Here is an 11,349-nt window from a genome sequence, read left to right as displayed (position 1 = left end):
AAGGAGAGAGAAAGGGAAAGAACATATTTTCCTCCTGGGTTTGGCCACCTCCTCCCCAGGTTTTGACCTAAACAAGTAGAGTTTCAAACAGCCTGGCCTCCACCCACTGTTTGCCCAAAGCCTTACTGATCCATTTGCCTGAAAGAACAGAGAGTTCCCCAGGTCTGGACTGTACCCCAGCTCTCCCACGTACTCCAGCCCAAGAGTTGATTTGGTAGGAAGCCCCGACTCCTTCAGAGGCTAGGAAAGACAAGCCTGGGACTCCAACCTGGCCTGTGGGAAAAGCTCTTGTTGTTATTATTTGCTGTGCTATGAATGGCAGAACTGCTATTCTCCAGGACAGGAGCCAAGCTCAGAAATTCCTCAAAAGGACCATGGGAAGTGGGCAATATCAGTCTCATCTTAGAGCTGAAAAAACAAAACAAAACCAAAAAGTTAGGAAAATAAACAAAAAGACTCAAAAATCAATCTGCCTTAAAAAAAGAAAAAGAAAGAAAAGAAAAGAAAAGAAAAGAAAAGATTTTCCCCTCTGGGTCCCAGGGACTAGAGGTTAGGCAGGTACAAATTTTTTTTGGTCTTTTTGAGACAGGGTCTCCCTGTAGCCCCAGCTGGCCTGGAACTCACCATGTAGACCAGGCTGGCCTTGAACTCACAGAGATCCACCTGCCTCTGCCTCCCAAGTGCTGGCATTAAAGGCGTGCGCCACCATGCCTGGCTAGGCAGGTACAAATTTTAACAAATACCCAAATAACTCCGCAATCAAGGCAATATTTAAAATGCAATCATTTCAAATTAAAATTTAAAAATCTATGCTGGGTAAAAGAATCAATATTTTAAATGAAGATTTGCCAGGGTCACCAGATCCCAGCCTGGGACCTAGAGCCAAGATTCTAATTCCTCTGGCCAATTGTGGAGTTAGTATCCAAAACCACTCTAGCCCCCTTATGATGTCCTGGAACCAGTTACTCCAAAACTTGAATAATGACTCTCAGATCACAATTCATGTATGAACACAAGACCTCGGGAGCATTCTCAAAAAGCATGGAGACCGTTTCTCTGTATGGCTCTCCCTGCTGAGCCAGGTAAGCTAAAAGGGCAGAAACAAGGCTGTGTCCAGTCCCTGGGCTAAGCAGTGTGTGTGTGGTGGTGGGAGAAAAGGAAGCTGTTGAGATCCACTACCCACCAGAGGACTAGGTTCTCCCAGGTCTAGTCCTGACCCAAAGCCAAGTCTGAGCCAGTGGACCTCAGTGGAGAAGACTATGGAACCTACAGCCAGATTGCCTCCTGGAACCCACAGGCCTCTCCTGCCCTTGTGTTCCAGAAAAAGGCTCTGTGGATGCTTTTGTAACACAGGGAAATCTGAGGCAGGAGAGACAAGCTGTCCAGAAGCAAGCAGGAACAGAGCCTTCTGAGGACCTGTCCTCACACCTGCCCAGACCCCACCTCTCTGATAGATGGTCTTCGGTCTTTTAGGGGGATCAGGTCCATGAGAAGCTAAATATTTAAAGAAAGCAATCTCACACACAGGAGAAAGAGGGACTAGAATTTGAAGCGGGGAATTGCCAAAGGAAAGGGGAAGCAAAGAAGAAGGGTCTGGGGTCCTGAATGGGAAGCCCAGAACAGGGGGCTTGGACACTGGGTTGGCAACACTGGGTCCTGGGTTAACACTGTATGGTCCTATGGAAATGCTAAGATCACATTCATTTCCCTCCTTCAAGGCCCCAGTCTCTGGGGAGGGGTTCCGGGGAGGCAGGCTCCCACTATGTGCTGGGTAAATGGGGAAGGGGTGCTCAGAGAGGCTGGGTAACTTGCAGAAGTTCCACCCAAGTCTCTTGTGACCTTAATATCCTGGTACCTACCCCTCCCTACCAGTGAGGCTGCCTTGCAGAGTGGAGTGGATTCAGGCTCCCTGGACACTTGGTAAAAATGCCCCTTCCTGAGCTCCTTCGCAACCACACACAAGGCGGGTAGGTGAGCTACACAATCACCTGGCTGTAGACAGGCTGAGAACCTGCTGGATGATGGAAGTTGGAAGGAAGAAGGTTTCCCGGGAGGTGGAAGCCTCCAAGTAGGAATAAAAGAGAAATGTTTTTGAGAGAGGGCCAAACCCTAAATTCTAAACAAAATAAACCACATAGCAGTTTTGTACTTTAACAGAGTACAGGAATCCAGTATTAGGCATAGTGTACTAACGACCTGTTAAATATTCTTGGGCTTCTGAGAAGCATGGATAAGCCGGTCAGGGCAAGAGGTTGGGCTCTGGCGCATATTTTGTTTGTTTGTTTGTTTGTTGTTTGTTTGTTTGTTTCTCTTCGGCCCTGGGATGTATCTGACTTTCCTCTCTGCCTGTTATAGGTCTGATCTGTGAGACTGTGGACTTCACTTTCACTGGGTCTGGGATACCCGCTAAGCCTAAGGATCGAAGGACTGGCCCGGGCAGGGGCTGCTAGGGACCGTTGGAGCAGCGGAGAATGGAGACCTGATGCTTAGCGATCTGAGACACTGATAATGCGTTGCTGTATCAGTGTTAACAGTGAGGTGTCTTTTGACCCTAGTGGACCTAGGGTGCTCCGAAGGCTGAGGGTCCTTCCGGGATGAGAAGCAGAGGAGCGGGCTACCGGGAGGGCACTGCCTGCTGCAGGAGAGAGGCCCAACTTGGAGTTAGCAGGGAAGGGCCGGAGCCCGCTTCTCATCTTGATTTATGGTCCTCCTCATTCACCAAACCGGAATGAAGGAGGCAAGGCCCCGCGGCGGGAGGCGCGCTGTGCAGAGGCCGCCAGAGCTCCGGGCCAGGGCCCCCAGCCCTCCCGCCTCCCGACAGCTTGCAGCCGAGCCTGGCCCGCCATCCCCGGGGAGCGGCGGGTCCTCGCCCCAGACGGGCCGGCGGCCGGCCGTCTCCAATCTGCCGGCGGGCGCAGAGGGAGCGCGCCGGGAGCCGGGCGTGAGGCCACCGCCGACCCAGCCCGGGAGAGGAGAAAGTTTTCGTTCTGCGGGCGGCAGAGGGGCCACTCCGGGCCGGGATCCCGTTCGGTTTGCCGAGCGCTCCTAACGGTTCCGCCGGGGTCTGGTCGCTGAGTCGGGATGCCGGCTCCGGGGTAGTTTTTCCCGGGCCCAGGGCGAAGGGTAGGAGGGCGCGGGCCGGGAAAGCCTGGGTTGGCTCCCCGCGAGGCACGGGACGGTCTGCGTCCCCGCCGACCTGGGGCACCGTAGAGCTTCAGGACAGAATTCGGGCCCCGGACGCCCTCCAGCTACTTTGGAGCTCTGGGCCCCGAGACCAGCAAAGGCTGACCCCGGAAGGGCACAGAACCAGCCGGCTGTGGTGCGGTCGGGAGAGCGAAGAGGAAAAGACTCTGGAAACAGCCCCGGCTCCGCGTGGACTCACAAGCCGGCCCTGCACGGTCCTGTCTAGAGTCCTCTCTCTCTCTCTCTCTCTCTCTCTCTCTCTGACCTGAGCCCCAGGGAGGCCCCTGGCTGGGGATGCAGGGGTCATGCCTTCTTTGTCCCTCCCGCATCATCGGGCCATGGTCATTTCTGCGGGTTCCCTCCACAGTCCACCTTTCCCACGGCTCCAACCCTCGCCCCTGAGCGCTCGATCCCTTCTCCAAAAGACACGGAAAGACACCGGGCCTAACCTCCCGGACCAGGACAGCAGGGCCCAAAGAGGCCAGAAAGAAACGGCTGCACACAGCCCCACACCGGCGACGTTTAGAATCCAGCCCAAAACACGCGGAAAACAACAAATGAACATTTCTTCCTCCTTCTGGGAAAGGGTTTCTTTAATAAACACGCGGTTCTTTTATCCGCGGGGTTTACCACTTTCCTAGAGGACGAAGAAGAAAAATAGGAGGCGGATAACGGATCTACGGTTCGCTTAAGTAACTTGAATGGTCGTGGGAAGGAGTCGGGGCAGGCTTTCCATCCCGCGCATCCCAACCGCGGGCCGCGCAGCCCGGCTCCGTCCTCCTCCCGCCAGCCCCGGCCCCCCTCGGCTAATCATCTTCATTAGGGACGTCATCACCGACCTAATGAAAGCAAACTGTGTGGAAATCGCCGGTAAACAGTTGGGTCTGTGCTGTAATTAATTCAGTGTCTCTTTTAATCAAACTGGAAAAGAATCGGGCAGCGGCTTGCGGAGCCGTGACATCACCCCCAAATTCGGCCAGAGCCAATCAGCATCATCACTCCGGGGACACGTGGGCGAGTCCTCTTTGAAAAAACACACGCACACACACACACACACACACACACCACAACGAAAAAAAAGAGAGAGAGAGAGAGAGAAACAAAAAAAAATCCAGCCCCAAAGTAAAAGTGACACAAGTTCATTTTTTACAGGAAGGGGGGGAGGCGAAGGCGCGCGCGGACCGGAGGAGCGCAGCTCGGAGGCCGCCGGGCGCTGTCCACGGTGCTGACGGCCCCGGCGCGCCCGGGCGCACGGACGAGCCAGGTGGGCATCGCCATGAGCCGCAGGCCGCCGCCGCTCTCCGCGGTGCTGACGCCTCCAGGTGCGCCGCGTTCCGCCAGCCCGTAGCTCGGCCCGGACCCCGCTGCTATCCGCTGCTGCCCTCGCTGCCCTCGCTGCCCTCGGCTACGTTGGCCTGGAGGAAGCGTGCGGTTCGGATTTTTTTTTTTTAAAGACATTTCTTGATTCAGATTCCAACAGCCTCGCGTTTTCTTCTGTGCCAAAGGAGCCCTCAGGTTTTCTTCTGTGCCAAAGGAGCCCTCAGGCCGTTTTTCTCCCCTTTGCTCTCCCCAACTTGGCGTGCCCTCCTCCCTTTTCTCCCTGACACTCCCACCCCACCACCCTCCCCACCCCCCACCCCCAGCTCGGCTCGGAGGCTCCAGCTCGAGGCTGCAGAAGACGCTTGAGCCCTTTCGGATGTAATGCGCAGAGGAGGTTGGCCCAGAGCTCCCGGGCTCCCACAAGGCTGAACTCAGTCCAAGGTGCCCACAGGCTCCCTGCCCGCCTCCCCCATGCCAGCCTGCAACTAGGGGCAGGGACAGCGGCGGCTGGGGTTGGGGGTGGGTGGGGAGCTTTTGGGGAGGACAGATCGCAGCTTGGCTATGGAAGGCTCCAATGGCTTTGGGATCGACTCCATTCTCTCCCACCGTGCGGGCAGCCCCGCCCTTCCCAAGGGGGACCCCTTGCTTGGGGACTGCCGTTCACCCCTGGAGCTGAGTCCTCGCTCAGAGAGCAGCAGCGGCTGCTCTTCACCAGCCTCGCCGGGAAGGGACTGTCTGGAGACCGGCACCTCGCGGCCTGGTGGGGCATCTGGCCCAGGCCTGGACTCCCACTTGCAGCCAGGACAGCTCTCAGCTCCAGCCCAGTCCCGAACCGTCACCTCCTCCTTTCTGATCAGAGACATACTTGCTGACTGCAAACCTCTCGCGGCCTGTGCACCCTACTCCAGCAGCGGGCAGCCCACAGCCCCTGAGCCTGGGGGCCGCCTTGCGGCCAAGGCCGGGGAGGACTTTAGGGACAAGCTGGACAAAGGTGGCAGCAACGTCTCATCAGACTCTGAGTATAAAGGTAAGGCTTAAACAGAAGGCAAAGGCTGGGGGTAATGTATGTCTAAAAACACTCATGTTTAAAACTCGAGTGCACACACTTCCGAGACAGTCACACGGTCACTTCAGGGCTCCCCCAAGGCCTAGGCTAAGGAGTTGGCCTTATCTGGATCTCTCTGCCAGCCCCATGGTTGGCCCTTGGAGCCACAAAGAGTTTGATGGAAAGATCAGGGAGATGGGGAGGGATGCTGTAGAAGGAGAGAACTCAAAATGCACAGATCAAACTTTCTAAACTTCCGGCTGGGACCACCATCCTTTGGCCGTCAGCTGTGCTGGTGAGCAGGAACCTGACCCTATGAAGACCTCTGGGAGGTCTTGCGCTGTGGAAAGCCCAGTGAATGCTGTTTTATTGGAGCGAAAGCTTGGTAGGAAAATTACAGTCAGGGACCCCGAGTACAGGGAGAATTTTCTGGCCTTTAATCTGAATTTAGAGAAAACATTGGGCCTCCCCTCCGATTGAGCCAGATGTGGTCTGGGGCCTGTGAATCACGCAAAAGAAATGATCTTTTCAAGGAGGAACACTGGTGGCTGGTGGGAGCAGGTTCAGAGGTCTGGTAGAAGGCGAAGGACCCCATGCCCACACAGCAGCTCTCTCTGAATTTCATCTTAGAGGGACTGAGTAGTGAACCCATGGGCTGTGTTTAGGACCCAAAGATTCCTGAGGAACCAGGTCAGGTTTTCAATTTTCACTTTGGAAATCTTTGTGGTAGTTTCTTTCCTGTCTTAACTAAGGATCTGAGATCGATATTAAAGAGGAAGGAAGGGAAGAGAGAGGGAAAAGAGGATAGATGAGAGGAAGCAGGAAAGAAAGCGCCTTGAGTTTTATTTCAGATCTTTAGTCGCTACCTTGATGTTAGCAGTTTCTTGTGGCCAGGGGCGAAAAGTTCTTTCTAGAAAAAAAGTCAAATGGCAGAGCAAGGGCTTGGGGCAATAGAGACCTCTGTTCCCAACCAGTAGAAAACTAGAAGCTAATAGAGATTGTTCCTGGGCTCGTTTGTTTGTTTACTATTACAATTAATTCCTGGAATGCCTTCCTTGAATTAACATGTTCCTATAAAGTCAGTTTCGTTACTGCCTGTATTTACTGGCTTTCATTTGTACCAAAACTTCACAAATTTTTAGGAGAACTCATTGAACTCTTCCTCCCAACCAAGAATTCATTTGAGGGAAGACCTGACTCCAAACTGAATCCCATCTGGGCTTCTGGGTCCACATCTCATTCTTCTCTTCTACCAGCCAGGCCTCCCCAGCCAGGCCGGACCTGTCATCTCTAGAAAATGGGGAGTTTCAGAGCACCCAGGAAGAGGTCTGGAGGTCTGGGTACCTTGGCCCCATAGTGCTTCCAGAGCCTCCTTCTCTCTGGAGCCTGTTTAGAGATGCAGAGAATTCAGCCTGGAGAAAGACAGAGGGGTGTGTGTGTGTGTGTGTGTGTGTGTGTGTGTGTGTGTGTGTGATATGATTTATAACACCGCAAGTGCTTTATCCTTTACCATTTGCAGCCACCACCACCACATGGTTTTCTGGTTAGAACAGAGCAAATGCACCCACCACGGGTTGTGCCGACAGTCGCCAAAGATTATGTCTTTGCCCCTAAGTGGGATTTTGAGGAGAGATTCCATTTCGTTTAAGATAATTGGAATATCGATTTTCTTCTCCTGTCCCTGATGATACTTGATCAGGGAGATGATGGGGACCCGGCTGTCCACCTATCACTTAAACAGGTTCAGAGCTGACGACTCTGTAGAAGGTTCCAGTCACCCCTAGGCGCTGGCTGTTGCCTTTGCACTTAAAAAAACAAAACAAAGCAAAAATAAAATAAAACAAAAAACCCTGAAGTGAAAAAAGGAAACAAGAACCTGGTGTCTGGAGCACAGCATTTCTCCAAACTGGAGGTGACTTTTGCAATGTGAGTTATTGAGAGGCAGTTCTGTCCAGGCATTTAAGCCCATCACCGCCCAACCACTGTTCACTCTAACTCATTTCCATCCAAGGACAAAAGGGAGCACAGTCTCACCCTAAGTTCCTGACATGAAAGGTTTGTTGGACAATATTTACTAAGGCTGGAACAGGGCTAGGAAGTAAGGTAGGTGACAGCAGTATACGCTGGAACCAAGGTCCTTGGAGAAACCAAGCTAACTAAGGCTTTGCCCCACACAGGGAGGGCCGCTGGGCCTCAGACTCTAGACCACTGGGATGCAGCTCTGAGGTCAAAGTATGCTTTGGAAGTGGAAGCCCCAAGGGCAGGCCTGGTAGGTAGGCTGAGGCAGATAATTGATACATCCCCAAAGGCTCCAGTCTAAATAGAGAGCTCAAGTTTAAAAATAAAAGTGCAGTAGCTATCCATTCTAGCTGAATGGGGGATTTTTACAAGTAGTCCAGAAAATTAGATTAAAAAGTAAGATTTCTACAATACCAAGTTTGAGTTTTGGATAATTGTTTCCAGGAACTTTGGACTTTCTCACTAGTAACCTCATCTCTGCCAATGGCCAATGCTGCCCACCTGCAGCAGGAGGTCAGCTCTGGCAGTTATTCCCCAGCGGCCAGGTGCTAGGTCGGCAGCTCCAGGCTCCCTCCCTGCCAGCCTTTTTGGGCTGAAAAGCTTCCCTCCCCAGTGGCTTAATTAACCGGATTATTGTTTCCTACAGAGGGAAATCACCTCACGTTCAGCTGAACCCTGTCACAGCAAACGCCTTGTACAATGAAACTCACCATAAAAGAAAATAAAGAAAAATGGGAGTGGCTGGGCCGAAGTCGCAGCCCCAAACAGTTATTTGGGGAGAAGCGGCCTGCCCAGTTACAGTCTCTCCTTGGGAGAAGAGAAGGAAACACCGGGCTTGTTCGATTAAGTGTGTGTTTTCTGCAAGGCACTCTAACTAAAGTGGCTGAAAAAACGAACCAAACCAGCTCTGTCGGGTCCACGTTGGACCTAAGGAGCCGGGAGTCGCCCAAGAGGGCGGTCAACACGATGGACACGGGATCTGGCGTCCAGGGGCGATCGCTCTCGGGGATCCCCGCAGGGCCCCCCCCCCCGGCCTTGGGTCCGCATAGTGTAGAGGCCGCCTTAGAGGCCTGGGAGTCAGTCCATCAGTACAGATTCCTGTCCACACCTGGGTCCGTGAGGAGTGGGCACAGTTATCTGCTCTCCAGGACCATGGGATGCTGCGGAGTGAGCAGGGTTTTGCTCCTGCACGCGCACGCCGGTTTTCCGCCCAGCCCCTGACCTGCAGCTCCCTCACCTCCCAGACACAGAATCCACCAGCCAGAAACTCCGTTCTCCGCCCTCGGAGGACCAGGCTGGTCCCCACGGAGGCTGGCTTTATCTCCCCAAGGGAATGAGGTGGGAGAAGGAGGCCTGAGGGGCGGGGAGGGGGGAGCTCTGGCCCCGGGCGCTCCTTCTCCTTCTCCGTACCCCTCATGGTTACGTCTGGTCTACATCCCGGGGTCAGGGACCACCTAGCTCCGACGGCCTTGCCGGGTCCCCAAGCGCTGAGTGCTGTGGGGCCACGGAGGTCCGCGTCCTGGGAGGCTGGGGAGGCTGGGACCGGCTGGGACCGGAGGGCGCAGGCAGTGCCCGGCCCTCACAGGCCTCTGTGTCTCCGCAGTGAAGGAGGAAGGCGACCGTGAGATCTCCAGCTCTCGGGACAGTCCCCCCGTGCGCCTGAAAAAGCCACGGAAGGCACGCACGGCTTTCACCGACCACCAGCTGGCACAGCTGGAGCGCAGCTTCGAGCGGCAGAAATACCTGAGCGTGCAGGACCGCATGGAGCTGGCCGCCTCGCTCAACCTCACCGACACGCAGGTCAAGACCTGGTACCAGAACCGCAGGTGAGATGGGCCCGAAGGGTGGTTCTTCCTTTCTCCATAGCTCCGGGGGTGGTGGGTGGGCTTGAGTTTCTTCTATTCTGTAAAAGTGAGGACCTAAGCCCTAAGAGAAGGCAGTGTCTAAAGTCCCACAGGGAAGGACAAAAAGGAGACTAGGCTGGCCCCCAGGACAGGTAGGGGGTGCGGGGACATGGGCCAACGGAGATTCAAGTCCTGCTCCACTCCAACCAAACTTGTCTGATGGAGCCCCACGGCCTGGGGAGAGGGTGGCAGATCAGGTCTCTCTGGTAAGCAGTGGGCCTTGAAGTTGATTTGGTACCCAGCAGAGCTGCCACTGCCCCGCTGGGACCTCTCGGTTTGGGTGCCCTTGAAGTCATTCCCCAGGGACAAACCTGCCTCACTCCAGCTCCTCTGGGACAGAGTGACTAGGAAATTGGTCTTAGGGCAGGTTCTGATCTTGAACCTGTTTTTCATTCTCCTGCTGGACACATTCAGAGGACTCAGATACACAGGTATAACACAGGCAGACACGACAGGCCACACAGTGACGCACACTGGCACACACACCTCACAACCCAGCCGCACACAGGCTCCCCAACAGTTACACACACACTTAGCAGACTGGGTAGGAGTCACGGTGTTTTCCATAAACAAGCCTCAGAACCCGCAGTTCCATTAATAATAAATACCAAATACTGCTTCGGGCATCAATAATTAAGGCCCGTGGCAGTAATTACACAATTATGATGATGATGAATTATTCAGGGAGGGAAGCAGGGCTGGTGTGACTGAGCCCACCTCTCTGGGACCCAGGCTGGCATGACCAATTCCACCCACGGGTGAGTATAGAGGCTTTGGGCCTACCCTGCGGGAGACTTCCAAGCTTTGAGGCTTAGGCCTCAGACCTGGAAGGCCAGTGTAGGGTGCAGCTGTGTGCCTGAGCCTGGAGAGAAGGTGCAGGCATTCCTCCAGTGATTTCTCCAGTTGTAGCCCCCAGTCTGCCTGCTTCTATGAGGACCAGGCCTCTGGGGTTACCCCCAGTGGGGAGGGGGTGCGCTTACCTACTGGGTGCTGAGACCCTCACCAGCTCTGCCATCCTCTCTTGTAGTACCCCACCTTCATTAGGTATTCCCAGGGGAAGGATACCCAGAGGGAACCAGACAGCAGCACCTTGTTCTAAGGGCCTCTTTGAAAGTGCTTTGAGAAGAATGTGCCCCTCCAAGGTTATAGGTGCTCTCTGGGGTCAGACACCCTGACTTGGACTAGGGGCTCTGCCACTCTGCTGACCATCATGAAAACTGGTCCACACCTTAGTTTTTAAATCTGTAAAACGGGGACAATAGTTATGGAAAGTAAGTAGAGGAGGAAACTAAGATGCGTAGCACATCACAAGCACTCCTGCCATTTATTAACAAATTAGCATGATCCCTCTTGGCCACCCTGCGGGTTCACTGGGCTAATCATAGGAGGGGCAGGGGTTGCAGAGTGTCTTAGCCCTGACTCCCTTGTATTTCGGTCCCCAGGACCAAATGGAAGCGACAGACGGCCGTGGGGCTGGAGCTGCTGGCGGAGGCAGGCAATTACTCGGCACTCCAGCGGATGTTCCCGTCGCCTTATTTCTACCCACAGAGTCTGGTATCCAATCTGGACCCCGGCGCCGCGCTTTACCTGTACCGCGGCCCGAGCGCACCGCCGCCCGCCCTCCAGAGACCTCGGTCCCCAGGACCAAATGGAAGCGACAGACGGCCGTGGGGCTGGAGCTGCTGGCGGAGGCAGGCAATTACTCGGCACTCCAGCGGATGTTCCCGTCGCCTTATTTCTACCCACAGAGTCTGGTATCCAATCTGGACCCCGGCGCCGCGCTTTACCTGTACCGCGGCCCGAGCGCACCGCCGCCCGCCCTCCAGAGACCTCTGATGCCCCGAATCCTCATCCACGGACTCCAGGGCGCCAGCGAGC

At 54.7% G+C, this 11,349-nt stretch overlaps 1 protein-coding gene across 1 annotated transcript in view; it reads left to right on the top strand.

Annotated features, from left to right (window-relative positions):
* Positions 1-5,064: 5,064 nt before the first annotated feature.
* Positions 5,065-11,349, top strand: part of Barhl1 (BarH like homeobox 1) — an 11,723-nt gene continuing 5,438 nt past the window's right edge. Inside the window, exons 1-3 of the mRNA XM_008843956.2 lie at positions 5,065-5,530; positions 9,171-9,393; positions 11,114-11,343. Coding sequence (XP_008842178.1) covers positions 5,065-5,530; positions 9,171-9,393; positions 11,114-11,343 — 919 coding nt within the window. The remainder of the gene's footprint in view (positions 5,531-9,170; positions 9,394-11,113; positions 11,344-11,349) is intronic.

This window comes from Nannospalax galili, unplaced genomic scaffold, assembly GCF_000622305.1.
Source record: "Nannospalax galili isolate Female #2095 unplaced genomic scaffold, S.galili_v1.0 scaffold300, whole genome shotgun sequence".
Lineage (NCBI taxonomy): Eukaryota > Metazoa > Chordata > Mammalia > Rodentia > Spalacidae > Nannospalax > Nannospalax galili.
Note: the sequence above shows the minus strand (reverse complement) of the source record. Positions and strands in the feature narration are given on the sequence as shown.